The sequence below is a fragment of the Scylla paramamosain genome, chromosome 18 (genome assembly GCF_035594125.1).
Source record: "Scylla paramamosain isolate STU-SP2022 chromosome 18, ASM3559412v1, whole genome shotgun sequence".
NCBI classification, from domain to species: Eukaryota; Metazoa; Arthropoda; class Malacostraca; order Decapoda; family Portunidae; genus Scylla; species Scylla paramamosain.
Window position 1 is genome coordinate 13339650 of NC_087168.1, and position 20000 is coordinate 13359649.

The 20000-nt window shown below is 40.3% G+C and overlaps 2 protein-coding genes across 2 annotated transcripts in view; one reads left to right on the top strand and one right to left on the bottom strand.

Annotated features, from left to right (window-relative positions):
• Positions 1–11454, bottom strand: part of LOC135109132 (uncharacterized) — a 24812-nt gene extending 13358 nt beyond the window's left edge. Inside the window, exon 1 of the mRNA XM_064020221.1 lies at positions 11332–11454. The gene's annotated coding sequence lies outside the window, so the exon portion shown is untranslated. The remainder of the gene's footprint in view (positions 1–11331) is intronic.
• The window catches only part of LOC135109361 (pancreatic triacylglycerol lipase-like), a 60838-nt gene that overhangs the window by 6133 nt on the left and 34705 nt on the right, over positions 1–20000 (top strand). The window contains 6 exon segments of the mRNA XM_064020752.1: positions 3487–3661; positions 4347–4501; positions 5113–5226; positions 11314–11460; positions 12350–12470; positions 13783–13899. Of these exon segments, the coding sequence (XP_063876822.1) occupies positions 3502–3661; positions 4347–4501; positions 5113–5226; positions 11314–11460; positions 12350–12470; positions 13783–13899 (814 nt within the window). The 5' untranslated portion in view covers positions 3487–3501.

Consider the following 20000-nt stretch of genomic DNA (forward strand, 5'->3'; position numbering starts at 1 on the left):
GAAAAAAAACAACAATAGTTGATGCTTGAAAACTCATCATGTTGAGATACATGCATTCATTGTCCATTTATTTATTGAGGGTGTTCTAAGTTTTAACTGGGGGAAAACACATTACTACTGTTCGAAAGCAAATCCAGTTAGTAAATTTCAGTGTTTGAATGAGGAAGAACATCAATTTACTTAAGTCTGAGAGGCAAGGAGCGATGAGTTCCCAAATTTTAAAGAGCAAAAAAATGTTTCAGTTATGTTATACGAAAAAGTATTTAAAGTTATTGCAAAAATGACTGAAAAATGGTATTGGTAAAATTAGAGAGGATAAATTGATATATTTATTTAGTCAAGAGACACAAAATCACATTAGTAAGGCCATCCAGAAAACACTTACAAATGTTGACATGAATGAGAAGAGAGTGAATCATATTAGTAAGGTTTCAAAAGAGAGTTGTTAGAGGCTGAGAAATTGCATCAATAGTTTGATGAAGGGAAAAAGATGGCAATATTTACATAAAAAAAAAAAAAAAAAAAAAAAAAAAAAAAAAAAAAAAAAAAAAGGCCACAGAAGTAGTCCAGTTAAAAGAAGTTAGAGGCGTCTTCCCATTTACCGTGATCAGTTTAATTCAGATCACTGACCTGGCCGCGCGGCCCGTGTTCTATTTACATCTTGATCTAGATTTACCCTGATCTGAGTGATCCGGTTCATGATCTGGGTTATCTGGATCCGGAGGGTCGGTTATGGCAGACGACATTTGCTGAAGCTCTTGGCGGCGGCCATATTAGCGGCCGAGCAGCCTCTCCTGGGAACTTGTTTAAAGGAATACACAGCAAGAACGGCTGATATGTCTGAGGAATAAAGTGAATGGTAATGAATCGTTACAGAATGCTGCTGTAGACACAAAATGTGAATAGTGGTGGTGACAGATGCCAGAAACAAGGGAGATATTACAAGCCATACCAACCCTTGGTTTAATGGCTTCTGATTATAATTACGTGGCCATTACTGCCTCTACCAACGACTACATGATGAGACAAAAGGAAGATAATACTTATTCAGTCGAAAATAATACATCTGTATTTTGGAAGTGCCTCAGTAACGGCGTCAATAGTGTCAGCAGGGACAGGTTAGCCTCACCTTACGTCCGAATATTTCCTCATTTTACCATTTTACCACTTCACCATAGCGAGTACTTTCAGCATGATGCATGCTGTCATGTTATTGGCCAAGTTTATCCTGAAAAGGAACACGTTTTCTTAGTGTTCCCGTGTTCCGTTTTCCTCCTGTGCATATCTTTATTCTTAGTTTTAAGTTAGTCTAAGGTTTATTTGCTCATTTTATATCACGTAATATTATTCCCTTCATAATTTAAGTTCTTTATATGCAAGTATATGTAAAGGAAAAGGTGTATTTGGGGTGAGATGTGTGGAGGCGAGGGACGATACGTGTCTGACTTTTGTATTGGACTCGTCAGAATTTTTTTTCAGAGCGCAGAGGGGCCCCAAGCGGACAGAGGGGTGCCGTGTTTGAGCAGGAGCCGCACTGACGCATTCTCCTTATGGAAAAGTTTGTCTGGCCTGCTCTGTCGGCTCTTAGCTTCCTCACTGCTGCTGGTTTTCTCCGAGCGAGGTGATTGTGAAGCTGTGGAGACTAATGGTACCAGATGCGTGGCAAGCTTCCCTGAGGAGGAAGGTGGACTGCTGGTCTTGTCATGAACAGATTTCATGCGCTGCGTGTCAAATGTTTGTATGGGAGCGTCAAGGGTTGCTGCGTCACTTTGTGCTCTCCGCCCCTTAGTGTAATAGGGCACAGATTCAGTCGTTGTCTCTGCTGCGGTTCTTTCCTCCTTATAGTATGTTGCTGTACCACTGGTCTCACTTTCTGTTTTGTCACTTCTATCCTCACGTTTCTTATTGATGGCAGGAGTTTGTTCGTGTTGTGACGGTGAAGAAATCCTTTGCCTAGCGATGCAGGGTGAAGATTCAACTGCAGATCCCTTTTTCTTATAGCGTAACGTTGTTACGATGGTGGTGCTCCGTAAGTGCCACGCCTGCGTTTCTGCGTCTAAGCATGAAACTTTTCGCAGCGTGACGGTGAAGAAATTATCTGCCTCTTAGCGGAGCATGGAGAGGATTCAGCTGCTGGTCGCTTCTTCTTGTAGTGTGATGCTACTGGGCTATTCTCGTCGCATGTTCGGTCACACCACACCACACAGTGCACCCATCACCTCCCAGCACGGATGAGCCGCATGCGTCAATGCAACACTCTTCCTAAGATGTTTTGCCCGCAGTGAGCGCCTGCACCTTCACCAGTACAGCCGTCACACTTACCAGGGCAATCCTGTTCCTCGTCCCAGTTGTTTTGACAGTGACTAGCCAACGCATATTTCAGCTGAGGAGACACAGAGGGGCTCGTCTCCGCACTGCTGCTCTCCAGGTGGGCACACAACGAGAGGGGATGGCAGGGCAAATGAGGAAGGAGAAAAAGTATCCACCACATGTACGGAGAAAATAACTGGGTAGTGTAGGGGAAAGGAAATAAAGACCGAGTTGAATGAGTGATAAATAAATAATCAATATAAGGGAGAGAAAACTAAAGACCATACGTTTCAGAGTTCATCTTGCAAATACAAAACAATTTCGATAAAATTTCCTGTTAAAAAGAACGAATAAAGAATTAAAAAATTACCACAGAGGTCATAATATAAATAAACAGTACAGCCAAATAAAGAAGTTTACAGATGCGTGTGCAATCAACGCCGTCTAATATATAAATAAATAAATAAATAAATAAATAAATAAATAAATAAATAAATAAATAAATAAATAAATAAATAAATAAATAAATATATATATATATATATATATATATATATATATATATATATATATATATATATATATATATATATATATATATATATGATATAGATAGAAAGAATGATTGATTTACAAATAAAAACATGGATAGATAAATAGATTGATATACATATATAGATTCACACACACACACACACACACACACACACACACACACACACACACACACACACACACACACACACACACACACACACACACACACACACACACACGCACATGCTAATCAGACGCATCTTTAACAACTTCACCTCCTACAGATTAAAAAAAAAAAAAAAAAAATAGATAGCAGAACATCCCAGAGATAAGGAAATACAGGAGATCCGAGTCGAGTTAAGGACCTGGTAAAGGTTGTCATGATTTCTCTTCCTCGACTCTGTAAAAGTGGTAGGGAAGGAGGAGGAGGAGGAGGAGGAGGAGTAGAGGGAGGAATTTTGATAAGCTATCATAAATACGTCAGACATTTAAACTGCTCCATTCATCATTTACAAGGAACAATCACCTCTTCGTGTTCGTGAATGAAGACGATTTTCTACACGTGGCTCTTCAGTGAATGGGTTCAATTGGGTTGCTTACAAAATAACACGTGCCTACAGTTTCCTTTTCATTTTCCAGAAGGCGGCACTCACAATGAGCTCCCTGGCACTCACCACGACGCTGCAAAGCCTCCTCACACTAGTGCCAAGACTCCTGCTGCCTTCTGAGCTGCAGGCAGAACGTAGATTAAGTGAAGAAGTTGGGGGAACACAGCGCCTAACTGCTGCTCTCCAGGATTCCAACGTAACGAATTGTGAGTGCATAGTGTGCCTTACCTTTCTGTGATCCGTATTTAGAGACGCTCTGCTCTCTTTCCACGACTATTTTCAAAGGCCACAGAAACAATTAGCCAGGTTCTCAAGACTGTTTCTTCTTTTAACAATACAGAAATCTTGTTTGTTAGTCTGTCACTACAGCGGCAAAAACACCCTTAAAAATCCGTGTAGCTTCAAATAGAGCCTTTTCAAAATAGTACATGTTTCAGGATATGATCCAGTGAGAGATGCATGTGCTGGAAAGGACCTGTATGTAGGAAGTGCTGGTTTGTACTGTTCTTACTGTATTACTGTTGCTAATGCTACAGCTAAAAAATATTGATAGTAAAGTTAGTCTATCTGGCCAAACTTCAGCCTTTCAAACACATTACTTAATCAGCAGCTACACTAAACTAATACATGTAAAACCAATTTTTTATAAAGTGTTTTAAGAATATAATTTTAAAATCTACAGCTGAACGAAGGTGGCAAGACTTAGGTAGGAATTAAGGTTAGCAATAACCAAGTACGATGTTTGAAGACAGAAGAAAATGAAGCAAAGGAAGAAAGAAAGAAAAGATAGTAGTTCGTGAAAAAATAAGATAACAATGCACACGTGATAGAAATAAAAAAAAAAGCGGTACAAGACTTCTACCTTTCCTGAGTACTTCACGTCCTTCCCAGCTCTGACGACACGCTGCTATGGGGTGTACGGGTGCTTCAGTCTGGGCCCTCCCTTCTTTTCTATGGCGCGTCCTATCAATGCCTTCCCCATGCAGCCACACGATCTGGAGCCAACCCTCTGCCTCTACACCAGGGACATTCCAGGGCACTGTCAGGTAAGCACGGCAGGTGGGACTGATTGAGTGAGTGAGCAATAATGTAAGGATGGATGTACGGAGGGTTGGGAGAGAGAGAGAGAGAGAGAGAGAGAGAGAGAGAGAGAGAGAGAGAGAGAGAGAGAGAGAGAGAGAGAGAGAGAGAGAGAGAGAGAGAGAGAGAGAGAGAGAGAGAGAAATTACAAAGCTATACAAAACAAGGTACGCACGCACACGCACGCACGCACGCACGAACGCACGCACGCACACACACACACACACACACGCACGCACGCACACACACACACACACACACACACACACACACACACACACACACACACACACACACACACACACACACACAACAACAACAACAAGGAAAGAAAAAAAAAACGTTATAAGCTAACTTCAAACTACGTAACTCTGCTCTTGAACTTAACGTAAAACTTTTGTTGATACATATTTTCCGATTATTACTTATTTTCTCTTTCTATTGCTATACACATACTCCTCACGTTCACCAGTACCTCTCATTCTAGACGTGTGCCTTCAGTTCACTTACCTTCCTTACCCTCTTGCCTCTAATCACTAACAACCGATTTTTATTCATGTTTATTATTATTCCCCAGAGGCTTTCCATCTTCAGTGCTAGAGCCGTCACGAATACAAACTTCCGGCCCGGCGCAGAAGTAAAGATGCTGACTCATGGATACTTGGAGCACGGCGAGAAACGGTGGCTCAAGGTGAGAGAGAGAGAGAGAGAGAGAGAGAGAGAGAGAGAGAGAGAGAGAGAGAGAGAGAGAGAGAGAGAGAGAGAGAGAGAGAGAGAGAGAGAGAGAGATTGTTTTATTAAGCTTATTATTACCTTTTACACTCTATTCCATTCTCTCTCTCTCTCTCTCTCTCTCTCTCTCTCTCTCTCTCTCTCTCTCTCTCTCTCTCTCTCTTCCATCCTTATCACACACACACACACACAAAAAAAAAAGTAATAAAATGATGTACAAAGGAAAGGCCTAGTGAGAAACACAAATAATACAGATAAAAAAAATACACTTACGGAGATTGAACAAACACTGAAACACACACTGACAAGAACAGTAGACTAACAACTTTAACAGCAGCAACAACAACAACAAAACAACAACAACAACAACAACAACGGTAGGAAGAAAAAAAAACTGAAAAATTAGCAAGGAAGGAAGGAAGGAAGGAAGGAAGGAAGGAAGGAAGGAAGGAAGGAAGGAAGGAAGGAAAATTGATGGGATCGATTAAGAAGGAGACGATGAGTGATGAAGAGAAGGAAGGAAAAGAAACGAAATCAATTGGAGATAAAGAATGAGAGGAACGAATGAAGCGAAAAAAGGCCCCAAGGAAGAGTAAATGGAGTGGTAGCGAAGGAGGAGGAGGAGGAGGAGGAGGAGGAGGAGGAGGAGGAGGAGGAGGAGGAGGAGGAGGAGGAGGAGGAGGAGGAGGAGGAGGCACTACATAAAAAAAATATCTAAAAGTTTGACGCAAGTTAAAGATAAAACCTAATGCTCTCTCTCTCTCTCTCTCTCTCTCTCTCTCTCTCTCTCTCTCTCTCTCTCTCTCTCTCACCTGTCTTCACTCCGGTTTAGAACTAGTTTTTCAAATCAAAGGGCCGGGGTTCGATTCCTGTCCTTTCACACACACACACACACACACACACACACACACACACACACACACACACACACACACACACACACACACACACACACACACACACACACACATACTTCCTTCCATCCCACTGCACGCAATCCTGAAACGGGTCCCCATGCTCTATACTCTAATGAAGATGACCAATACTGCACAACACTTCAAAGGTCTACATACACACTTCTTCTGGCCGTCTGCCCCCAAGGGAAGGGGAAGTATGGGAGGTAACACACTATGATGCTCTTTAGGACAGTAAAAAAAAAAAAAAAAAAACTTCCGTGTCACATCTCGGATTTTTCAGGGTGTCTTCATAGTTCTAATGACACATATATAAAATTTCTACATTTCTAACACGAGAAACACTTGAGAACCCAGGTAATCATATTTGTGGTGAGTCAGCAAAGCGGTTCAGCATACGGGTCTTTGTCTGGATTATCTGCTTTTAGTCCAAATATGAAGTGATATTAACCCTTTCACTACATGTAATAATTAGATTTAAAAAGGACATAGGAAGGAATTCGTTTTCATACAGAGTGGTAGATGAATAAAATGAGACTCAGTAATCTGATTGTTAGTGCTGAGTCATAAAGGAGCTTCAAAAGATTAGATAAATTTATTTGATGAGGATGATGGGTGGAAATAGGTAGTTACGTTTCATGTAGTGACTGCCACGTATAGATCTGATACCTTCTTGCATCCTCGTACTTTCTTATGTTCATATGCTCGATTTATAATACTAAAAGTTCTGTGCACATTTTTTTACAAGCACCTTCAGGAAAAAGAATGGGATTAAAAAGAATTAATTTTCAGATGACTAGATGCTATAATGTTTAGAGGTGAGTGCTGAATGCTGAATCAATGTCTCGGAGTGGTGTATAAGGAAGTCGTGTGTCAGGCACCAGTGCAGGGATTCAAAGGACGAGGGTGAAACATACAAATCAGGCACTTGTCTGTATAGTATAGTAATTTTTCTAGAAGCAGGATACAGAGCAGGTCTTTTCTCTATTTTTGTGCCCTTACTAACACTCCTCAACAGGTATAGAGAGAGAGAGAGAGAGAGAGAGAGAGAGAGAGAGAGAGAGAGAGAGAGAGAGAGAGAGAGAGAGAGAGAGAGAGAGAGAGAGAGAGAGAGAGAGAGAGACTGTAGTTGTCTTATCACAATCTTTCATCATGTTCCTTTACATTTCATATATATATATATATATATATATATATATATATATATATATATATATATATATATATATATATATATATATATATATTTCTCTCTCTCTCTCTCTCTCTCTCTCTCTCTCTCTCTCTCTCTCTCTCTCTCTCTTTCGTTTAGCTAATCTTCCTTCTTTATACCCTTTTCTTTTGAAATGTCTGGTTTGTTTATGATGGCTTATTAAGATTCCCATCCCTCCTTCTCCTCCTCTAAATCAATACCATCACCACCACTATCTCCTGCTCTTTTTAAATTCTTTATATCTACCATCCCCTCCTCCTGCTCCTCCTCCTCCTCTACAACTTTCTTGCTGAGTCGAGGGAAAGAAATCATGACAACCTTTTACCAGTCCTTAATTCGACTCGGATCTCCTGTATTTCCGTATCTCTGCGATGTTCTCCATTCCAGGTTTCTCTTTCTTCCATTTTCCTTTCTTCCGTTTTAGGATGAGTTTAATTAGCATTTCTGTGTGCATGCGTGCGTGCGTGCGTGCGTGTGTGCGTGCCTGTGTGTATGTTTCTACCAATTTATGTATCCATCTATCTATTTATCTATCTGAGTATCTAGCTATCTGTCAATCTTTATAAATTAATCTGACTGTCTGTCTATCTACCTATGCCTTTGCTTTATTTATAACTCAATCAGTCATATCACTTCATCTATTCATCTGTCTACTTTAGTGACTATCAGTCTCTCTCTCTCTCTCTCTCTCTCTCTCTCTCTCTCTCTCTCTCTCTCTCTCTCTCTCTCTCTCTCTCTCTCTCTCTCTCTCTCTCTGTCTACTTTAGTGACTATCAGTCTCTCTCTCTCTCTCTCTCTCTCTCTCTCTCTCTCTCTCTCTCTCTCTCTCTCTCTCTCTCTCTCTCTCTCTCTCTCTCTCTCTCTCTCTCTCTCTCTCTCTCTCTCTCTCTCTCTCTCTCTGTCTACTTTAGTGACTATCAGTCTCTCTCTCTCTCTCTCTCTCTCTCTCTCTCTCTCTCTCTCTCTCTCTCTCTCTCTCTCTCTCTCTCTCCTTCCCATCCCTTCTTCCCTCTCCTCATCCCTTCCTCCCTCCATCTCTTTTCCATCCTTCCTGCCCTCTCCTTTCCCCCTCCCCCTTCCACATGTACCCATATGGCAGCACCAGACACCCTCCAAGTGGCACTAAAGCCTTCTATGTGGCACTAATTTCTTTTAAGGCTAATATCTAACCTTTTATGGCACCCTGAGACGTCTCCGAGGATACCGATGGATGAATGCGTGGACGGATGCGTGGATAGATGAGTCGATGGATGGCTAGACGAGATTTGAATGAAGGAAAGAAGAGGGAAATAAGTTGACAAATGGTTAGAAAAGTAGGTAAGTAGATGAAGGAAGGAAAATCAGGAAAATTAGAAATGTGGGCAGATAAATAGATAGATGGAGAGAGAGAGGAACACAAGAATAGGTAGGTAGGTAGATGGATGCATAGTAAATAGATAGATAGATATGCATGTAGGTTTACAGAAAGGTCTAACATACAGTACACAAACAAACAAATAAATATGTAAATTCATAAATAAGATTAATCAAAGTAATAAAGGGGAAGAAATTTCTCCTACGGCACGAAATTCAAAAGGAAAAAGATAAAAAATCTTAGACGGCGAAAAAGAAAAAGTATATATATATATATATATATATATATATATATATATATATATATATATATATATATATATATATATATATATATATATATATATATATATATATATATATATATATATATATATATATATATATATATATATATATATATATAAATGAAAATGAAAAGGATAAAAAATAGAAAAAAGTAAAACAAGTAAAAAATAAAATAAAAAGAATAAGAAAAAATGAATAAAATAAAATGTAAGGAGAGATAAGCAAGAATATAAGTAAAACAAAACAAAATTGTAACCAAAAAAATATAGATCAAACAAATTATAAAAAAATAAGAAAAATAAAATAAAGAAAAAAAAATAAATTGAGAGAGAGAGAGAGAGAGAGAGAGAGAGAGAGAGAGAGAGAGAGAGAGAGAGAGAGAGAGAGAGAGAGAGAGAGAGAGAGAGAGAGAGAGAGAGAGAGAGATACAAAACAAAATACACCACACCATCGTAACAAATGAACTCAGGTGACATAAAGTGAGTCTCAGGTGACCCTAATGACTCCAACGCGCAGGTGACCCTTGAATGACCTAAATGACCTCGTTATGACCTCACTCCTGACGGGTGGACATGGAAATGAAGGGACGTAGGGAGGAGAGGACAGCAAATTTAGTAGGGGAGAGAGAGAAAAGAGGAGACGGAATGAGAGGCAAGAGGATAATAAGAGAAAGGGAAGAGGAAGAGGTAAGAGGGGGAGAGACTGGGATAACAAGAACGAGAGAGAGAGAGAGAGAGAGAGAGAGAGAGAGAGAGAGAGAGAGAGAGAGAGAGAGAGAGAGAGAGAGAGAGAGAGAGAGAGAGAGAGTATAAAGACAATCCTCTCTCACTCAATCCACTTTTTCTCTCATTCATTCTTATCTATTCTTGGTTCCCTCCTCCTCTTCTTCCTCCTCCTCCTCCTCCTCCTCCTCCTCCTTCTGCTACACCTTCTCGTCCTCCTCCACGTCTAAGAGGTTTTAAAAAGGTTCAAGAGTGTAAGTGTCTGTCTGTCTGTTTGTCTGTCTATCTAGTTACGTATTTCTCTCTCTCTCTCTCTCTCTCTCTCTCTCTCTCTCTCTCTCTCTCTCTCTCTCTCTCTCTCTCTCTCTCTTCTAATCCTGGCCATCATTTCTCCTTAACTTTGACCTCAACTGGCTTTTCTTCCTCTTCTTCCTCTTCCACCTATTTCTCCTTCACCTCTTTTCCACTTTCATTACTACCTGCTCCCTAATTCCATCTTCGCGTCTCTCATCGACTTCATCTTTGTCCTCATTAGGTATTACTATTATTGTTTCATCTTCGTCTTTTTCTCATTTTCATTTTTCTGTTTTCTATTTATTTATTTGTTGTTGTTGTTGCTGTTGTTTGTATTTATGTCTTTGTCTATTTACCTACCTATCTATCTGTTTATCTGTATGTTGGTTTGTCTGTCTATCTGTCTACGTAGCTTTATATCTGTCTATCTATCTATCAACTTCAGCCTTCATCATCCCAACCTTCCAAGCGCCACAAACTCCATTTCTAGCACCTCAAACCAATCAGTCACCCAATCAGTCAATCACTTTAGCTAACAAACCCTCTCCACAGCGCGACAGAAAATGGTGGAGTAGCTACTTTGCGTGGGTAACTTAACCAAACCTTATGCTTCACATGTATGGGATGTTCCACTCATGCCGCTCTTCTAGACAGGGTGCAATCAAAAGCATTTCGTCTTATGAACACCTCTCCTCTAACTGTCTTCAGCTTCTTTCTCATCGTCGCAATGTTGCATCTCTTGCTATCTTTTACTGCTATTTTCATGCTAACTGCTGTTCTGATCTTGCTAATGGCATGTCTACCCTCCTCCCGCGGCCTCGCTGCAAAAGACTTTCTACTGCTTCCTTTTATCCCTATTATGTCCACCTGTCTAATGCAAAAGTTAACCAGTATTCCCAATCATTCATCCCTTTCTTTTCTGGTAAACTCAGGAACTCCCTGCCTGCATCTGTTTTTCTTCCTTCCTACGACTTGAACTCTTTCAAGAGGGAGGTTTCAAGACACTTATCCTTGATTTTTGATGACCTTCTCATCTTTCTTTAAGGACTGGCGCCTCAGTGGGCATTTTTCTTTTCTTTTCTCTCATTTTTGTTGTTGTTCCTGGTCAGCACCCCTCTTATATAAAAGAATCCTAACCTAACTACCCCACTCAACCTAACCTAACTTAACCTAAACTAATCTAAACCTAACCTAACTTAACCTAAACTAATCTAACTTAACCTAACTTCACTTATCTTACCCTAACTCAACCAAACCTACAGAAAATGGTGGAGGAATACTTGGCGTGGGGGGACGTGAACGTGGTGGTGGTGGGCTGGGTCAGCGCCTCGGGGCCGCCCTACACCCAGGCAGTGGCCAACGTTCGTCTCCTCGGGGCAATGCTGGGGCGCTTCCTCCTCAATCTGCAGGTGAGAAAGTGTAACAGTGAGATTTAAAAGGATTTGTATTCTTTTTTTTTTTTTTTTTAGAGAGAGAGAGAGAGAGAGAGAGAGAGAGAGAGAGAGAGAGAGAGAGAGAGAGAGAGAGAGAGAGAGAGAGAGAGAGAGAATTCAGGAAAGAAAGGGAAGACAAAGCAATAAACTTGGAGATGGACAGGGAAGGGAAGGGAAGGGAAGGAAAAGGGAAGGGGAAGGAGGAGGGGGGAGGGAAGGGGATGGGTGGAAAGGGGAGGGGAAAGAAACGAAAGGAAAAGGAAGCAAAGAAAGGAAAAGGGAAGGGAAGGGAAGGGAAGGGAAGGGAAGGGAAGGCAAGGGAAGGGAAGGGAAGGGAAGGGAAGGGGAGGGAAGGGAAGGGAAGGGAAGGGCGAGGCGGGTGGGGTAGATACAATGTTTTATTTGCTCCACCAGAATTTATGTGTCCCTCGTTGACTAATAAGCTGAGGTCTTTTTTTTTTTTTTTTTTTTGGCAACGGTGAGGCAGTGACGTGGCCAGCTTGTACAGGGCGTGGGAGGAGGAGGAGGAGGAGGAGATGGTGGCAGTTGTAACTCTGCAGTAATGTTAGTGATCGCTAGGGTGGGTGGAGAGAGAGAGAGAGAGAGAGAGAGAGAGAGAGAGAGAGAGAGAGAGAGAGAGACCTACGAATTATGCCTCTCAGCCATTACTTCTCTTTAATTTACTTTCCTTTGTCCGCCCGTCCGTCCGTCCGTCCGTTTGTGTGTGTGTGTGTGTGTGTGTGTGTGTGTGTGTGTGTGTGTGTGTGTGTGTGTGTGTGTGTGTGTTTCTTCTCCACTCTGTTTCTGTCACCTTCTTCTGCAGCTTCCCTGACCGTCCCCCAACTCCCCTCTTCCTCCACCACAGGATGAGATGGGGGTCCCTGCCTCTCGGGTTCACATCGTGGGCCACAGCCTCGGGGCCCACATGGCAGGGTACGTGGGCCAGTACCTGCAGACCCACGGCGCAACACTCGGCCACATCACAGGTATACGTCACACTAGGTAAAGGCAGGTGCTCCGGTTGAGTAGGGTTAGGTTAGGTTAGTCTGGGTTAGGTTGGGTTAAATTATGTTGGTTTTGGATTGGGTTAGTTTGGGTTGGGTTGAGTTAAGTTGGGTTGAGATACGTTACGTTAGTTTGAGTTGAGTTTGGCTGGGGTGGGCTGGCTTTGTTTGGGTTTGGCTGACGTAGGTTAAGTGAGGTTAGGTTAGATTGGATTGTGTTATTCAGGGTTGGGTTGGGTTGGGTTGGGTTGAGTTGGATCAGTTTGGGTTAGGTCATGTTAGTTTGTGATGAATCAAGTTAGATGTAGTTTGAGTTGGGTTAGATTACATTAGTGCTGAATTAGGTGAGGTTAGATTGGGTTGAGTTAAACTTGTGTTAGGTTTGATTAGTTTGTGTTATGTAGTTTTGGTTAGTTTGCATTGGGTTAGGTTACTATGAGTTAGGTTAGTTTGTATTGGTTTGGATTAATTTGTGTTAAGTCAAGTTAGTTCACGTTGGGCTGTGTTTAATTTATTAGTTTGGGTTGGGTTTGATTTGGAACATGTTTTTTTTTTTTTTTTTGTTTAATTTACTTATTTATTTATTAATTCATTTTATTTATTTATTATTTTTTATTTAAGATGATTTTAGCACGTAATTTGTCAGCCTTGTTTGAAATGTTCCCCAATGTCTTATGACCGATGAAAAATTTTGAATATACACCCCTTATTGTTGTATCTTACGATTTACTTACTTATTTATTTATTTTTTTTATTTTTTTCTGGAACACCAGGACAATACACGTCAATGTTTTTACTGACTGAACTCTTGGAATCATAAGACTCTTGGTTGTTGATATAAAACACAGAATTTGACCATGAAGCATATTTACCTGTTAAATATTTCTTTTTCCTTTAGTAATTTTGAATCTTCGTTTGTAGACATAGGAAATAATTGCTCTTTTTTTTTTTACTTCAACACAATTTTCGATTATTAAACTCTTAAACCCCCATTAGACTTGCCGGTTGAAGACAAAGACACACATTCTGATCATGGCACATAAACTCGACTATTCAACACTTTATCCAACAGAATCCTTGGGTACAATCATAAGAAAACCAAACATATTCTGACTCCATTACACTCACCAGCTCTTGACATAAACATAAACATTCTCGCCATAACACATAATATTCTACATTGACACACTTTCTTGCACCTGAATCTTTAGTTATAGACAAAAAAAAAAAAAAAAAAAAAAAAAACAAAAAAACATTTCGACTTTGACCCTGACCTGACCTTCAACTCTGCCAGGACTAGACCCCGCCGAGCCTTACTTCGAAGGAACTGACCCCGTGGTACGACTAGACCCATCAGACGCTGCCCTAGTCACTGTCATTCACACCGACGCCGGACCAATACTGACGGGAGGTGGGTGGGGCAGGTGCTCGGGAAGAGATGGCAGGAAGCAGGAGGGAGCTGACGGATGGATGGATGGATAAATAGATAGATAGTTAAAGAGAGAGATAGATAGATAGATAAAAAGAAAGTAGAAAGATAAGTAGAAAGATAAGTAGATAGATAGATAGATAAATTGATACATAGATATTGATAGAAAGACAGATACGTAGATAGATAGATAGATAGATACGTAGATATATAAATAGATAGACAGACATATGTAGAAAAAAAGAAAGCAAGACAGACAGACAGACAAACAGACAGACAGATAGATACGTATAGAGAAAGATGGATAAGTACACAGATAAATAGGTAGAAAGATAGGAAGAAAGATAGATAATAGATACATGGGCACATGAAACGGGGTACGAGGTAATGGTGAGAGAATATTCAACAGCAGATGGGGAGGCTGGGTAGGTGAAGGGAAGGGAGAAGACAATTGTGCAAGGGGAAGATGGAGAGGTAAGGGGAGAGTGACTTCAGGTATGTAAGGGAGGTGACAATTACAGACAGGTGAGGAGGGGCGGGTGGATATAAAGGTATGCAGGTAGTATTGTATTTCTGGTGCTGGAAATGCGAGAGTGACTGACTTGTGAAAACTGTATGTACTAATATGGCCTTTTTATGTTGTTGTTGCTGTTGTTGTTGTTGTTGTTGTCTATGAAGTTGATAATTGCAACACGTACATGAGTCTAATTATTTATCACGCTCATTCGCAACATCATCATCTTGCTGTAATTAGGATTTTTTTTTTATAATTCATGCTCTTGTTGTTTTTCTTCTAGCTTTTTATTGTTCCAGAGAGAGAGAGAGAGAGAGAGAGAGAGAGAGAGAGAGAGAGAGAGAGAGAGAGAGAGAGAGAGAGAGAGAGAGAGAGAGAGAGAGAGAGAGAGAGAGAGAGAGAGAGAGAGGAGAAACTTAACTAAAAACCTTCCCTAAAGTATCAAGATTTAATTCTTGGAAGATTCACAAAGGAACACAAAGGAAAAGCAAACCGCAGCAGACTCGTTGGCCCTTAGGAGTCTATTTGCAGTAAGCTTCACCACCCCAAATGAAGAAAAAGAAATAGGATAGCAAATATGGAACCACCCCTTAAATAAGTGATATTCATCTCTCAAACCAAAATTTTCTTCTTTTCTTCTCACTGCAGGAACTTTTTTTAATATTTTTTTTTTTTATATATATAGATTATAAGCTCTGGGCAACATTCGCTCCATTCTTCCTTCCTCCAAGTATATCTGTGAATGAGGACGTAACATTACTGGTCGGCTTCTTACTCCCGAGCAGTCCGACACGTAACAGACATGCTTCTCAAGTTTGGGCGGGAAGACGGACTGACTTGCACACGAAACACCCAAGCCAGCCAGGCAACTTTTTTTCATCCTCTACCCGATGCATCCCTCTGTGCCACACACATACACACACACACACACACACACACACACACACACACACACACACACACACACACACACACACACACACACACACACACACAAATAGATACATATATTATTAGATACACAATCAGATAGATATATGGATATACAGATGGAGAGATAGACAGAAAAAACAGATAGACAGACATAGACAAGTCACTGACAACCAATTTCTACAACTTGAAATTTACTTAAAGAATAAAAATAAATTATATATTTATTGCACTAAAACAATGCACAGATAATTTGTATTAGCGACATACGAGAACATACTATAGAAAAAAATAAAATAAAATAAAAGAATATATATACGATAAAACCGATCCCTCCCCCTTACACACAAATGCAAGCTTAACACATAAACGAATAAATTATATACATCTCCTTCTTCATCGACCTCGCCCTTCAGTATTTCCTTCCTCCTTTCAAAATAAAAGTTTGGAACAAGATTAATCCCTTTTATGCGTGAAGGAGGCCAGCCAGGGGCACAAACAATGAGTTGGGGTGGGGGAGGGAGGCCCACTATGCTACCGGTTCTCCTCTATGATAAATGAATAAATAATAATAATAATAATAATAATAATAATAATAATAATAATAATAATAATAATAATAATAATAAAATAAATATATGAAGTAACTCAATAAGATGGGTAAATAGATAAAATTAAAGAAAATTAAAATAATAAATAAAATTAAATAAATCAGAACAGAGATGTCCAAAACGGAAACTAATTTAATTCCATACATATTCCGATACCACTGCCTCGATCTGTTGCTGGAAAACAAAAATTGCACTAAATTTCAATGTACCTCATTTGGATAGCAAACATTCGCACAAGAAAATAGGAACAAAAGAACTTCAAAAACAAGTTCCAAGAAGCCAACAGAAGGCCTACACGTGGCAGCGCCCTACATACCAACACCTGCCACCTACCCATACATTTGTCTTATCTCCTTTTAAAGTCCCTACTGAACCGACATTAAGAAGAGAGAGAAAAAAAAAAAATCTTATATTACAGAAAAAAATCTTCCTTCTTGTTCTCCTCCCCCTCTTCTTCCTTCTCCTCCTCCTCTTCCTACTACTACTACTACTACTACTACTACTACTACTACTACTAGTAATAATAATAATAATACTGCTACTACCACTACTACTACTTCTATCACCACCACGACCACCACCACCACACAACTAAATAACTCACTCAATAATACGCTAACTATATTAACTATTGAAAGGTGACAGACAGACCCTCGAGGCCAGAACAGTCCCGCCCTTCCTCGCAATACATCTCAGAGCAACACCAACACACCAGCACTTCATAATGCACGGTGAAGTGTCCCCCCGTAATGCCCTGGAAAACTGCCGGCGAGGCGTAAAAAATAGGGAAGGAAGTAAAGGGTGGGAAAGGAAGCAGGGAAACGAGGGGAAAAGAAGGTGGGAATGCGGAAGGAAAGGACAGAATGATGATACTAAGCTGTATAATGCAACTAATGCTTTCAGTTACCACCACCACCACCACCACCACAACAACAACAACAACAACAACAACAACAACAACAACAACAACAACAACAACAACTACAACAACAACAACAACAACAACAACAACAACAACAACAACAACAACAACAACAACAACAACAACAACAACAACAACAACAACAACAACAACAACAACAACAACAACAACAACAACAACAACAACAACAACAACAACTACTACTACTACTACTACTACTACTACTACTACTACTACTACTACTACTACTAACACTACTACTAACACTACTCCACATCATCATTCTTCCTACTTCTTATAATCTTCCCCCTAATTCTTCCTCCTCCTCTTCCTCCTTGTCTTCCTGGCAGCCTGGACAGGAAACAGCGCCGCGTGGTGAGGAGCCTTCTCTTGTACTATCATATTTACCTCACTATATACTAAAACAATATACTGAAGTCATAACAAACAGCCAAGTGAAGACAGCCAGTCTGCTGTTTTTTGTTCTTCATTTATGTTCCTCCTTTTTCCTTCCTCCTCCTTTTTCTTCTTTCTCCTCCTCCTTGTTCTTTCTCCTCCAAAATCCTTTGATGCTGCTTCTTCTCTCTTTATGTTCCTCCTCCTCCTCCTCCTCCTTTAATTCATATTTCCTCGTTCAAAAAGTGGATGTATATAGGGGGCTTAGACTTAATCGAGAGTTGGCCAGTGCGGCGCACGGCTCGCTGTTTGCTCTGTGTTAAGTTCCTGCTTACTTGTGTTTATCTGTGTGAACCTATTTAAATTGGCTACTGTCACGAGTCCTCAGGTAGTGGTGGTAGTGAAATAAAATAAAATAACAACAACAACAACAACAACAACAACAACAACAACAACAACAACAACAACAAAAGCAACAACAACAACAACAACAAGGACCTGATGGGGTCCCTCCTATTGTTCTCCGAAACTGCGCCTCCATGCACCTTACCTAGTCAAACTCTTTCAACTCTGTCTGTCAACCTTTCCTTCTTGCTGGAAGTTTGCCTACATTCAGCCTGTTTCAAAAAAGGGTGACCGTTCTTATTCCTCAAACTACTGTCCTATTGCTTTAATTTCCTGGCTATCCAAAGTTTTTGAATCTATCATCAACAGGAAGATCTAAACATCTATCACTTCAAAACCTTCTATCTGATCGCCAGTTTGAGTTCCGTCAAGGCCGCTCGACTGGGGATCTTCTGGTTTTCCTTACTGAGTCTTGGGCATCCTCTTTTAGAGATTTTGGTGAAACTTTTGCTGTTACCTTAGATATATCAAAAGCTTTTGACAGTCTGGCACAAAGCTTTGATTTCCAAACTACCTTTCAACGGCTTCTATCCTTCTCTCTGTAACTTCAACTCAAGTTTCCTTTCTGACGGTTCTATTGCTGCTGTGGTAGAGGATCACTGTACTTCTCCTAAAATCTATTAACAGTGGTGTTCCCCAGGGTTCTGTCATATTAAGATCCTTCACAGTTATGTTTTACATGCCCTTGCTGACCTAAACCCTTGGAAAAACTTGTGGACCTGATGGAGTTTCTCCTATTGTTCTCTGAAACTGCACCTCCGTGCTTGCACCTTGCCAAGTCAAACTCTTTCAACTCTGTCTTTCAACATCCATCTTTCCTTCTTGCTGGAAGTTTGCCTACATTCAGCCTGTTTCTAAAAAGGGTGACCGTTCTAATCCCTCAAACTACCATCCTATTGCCTTTAATTTCCAGCCTATCTAAAGTTTTGAATTTATCCTCAAAAGCAGTGGTTCCCAAACTTTTTTCAGGTCGTTACCCACTTTTCATACATGATCTTTGTCCATGGCCAACCGCCAGGCATACACCATGACTACAGTGACTGTCAACAGTCCTACACTCATTAGCTCCATAAAAAATGTCTATACTAATAGAGTAATTAATAAATGGCATTATTGCGGAAAGCTTTTTCAACGATAAACAAACAAACAACAAAATAAAACAAAATTCAACAAGTTTAAAGTGTATTAATCCCACGCCATATGATCTCATCTTTGAATCTGACAAATCTGATGGACTTTATAATTCTGAAGCGAAATGCAATCATAGGGAGTTATAATTAACTGCCACAGCCATGGCCTTCAGTGGCCACACACCCACTTCCTCTCAGACTATTTGCTTCTGAACATTCATGCCAGGTTCATGTTTCCTTCAACTGAATCCCCATTCCACTCAGTGTGATGGATAATGTTGAAGATTATCAACAAGCTTCTTGATTCATTGTTTTGTTTCACTTAAAGCACACGTAGATCATGCTTCACTTCAAGTCTGTTATGATATTTCGTTTTAATGTGGAGTAGTTGAGAAAATACAGCCTCACTGGAATAAGTTGATGAAAATGATAGGAAGTGTCAAAAAGCCATCTGTCTATGTAGTCTAGCCATTTGTACTAAACCTGTAATTTCCCTCCACTGGCTTATCTACCCGCTAAACACCATTGGTTTCATATATACATATCCTCAAATTATGGCCCTTTACATTCTGCTACATGGTCCCCTAGGGGAGCCATGGGCCCCCCACTTTGGGAACTACTTCTCAAGAGGAAGATTCTTAAACATTTATCACTTCACAACCTTCTGTCTGATTGCCAGTATGGGTTTCGTCAATACCGCTCTACTAGTGATCTTCTGGCTTTCCTTACTGAGGCTTGGTCTTCCTCTTTGGGTTCTGTCCCGTCACCCACTCTCTTCCTATTATTCATCTATGACCTTCTAAACCAAACTTCTTGTCCTATCCACTCCTACGTTGTTGATTCCATCTCGCACTTTTCAATGTCTTTTTGTCGACGTTCAACCCTTCAGGAAGTAAACAATTCACGCAGGGAAGCCACAGAACGCCCGACTTCTGATCTCTCAAAAATTTCTGATAGGGACAGAGCAAACTTAGTATTGTTCAGTATCTCAAAAACTCAATTCCTCCATCCATCAACTCGACACAACCTTCCAAACAACTTATCCCTTCTCTTTCGTTGACACTCAACTGTCACCCCCCCTTCTACAATGAACATTCTTGGTCTGTCCTTTACTTATAATCAAAAGTGGAAACTTCACATCTCATCTCTAGTTAAAACAGCTTCCATGAAGTTAA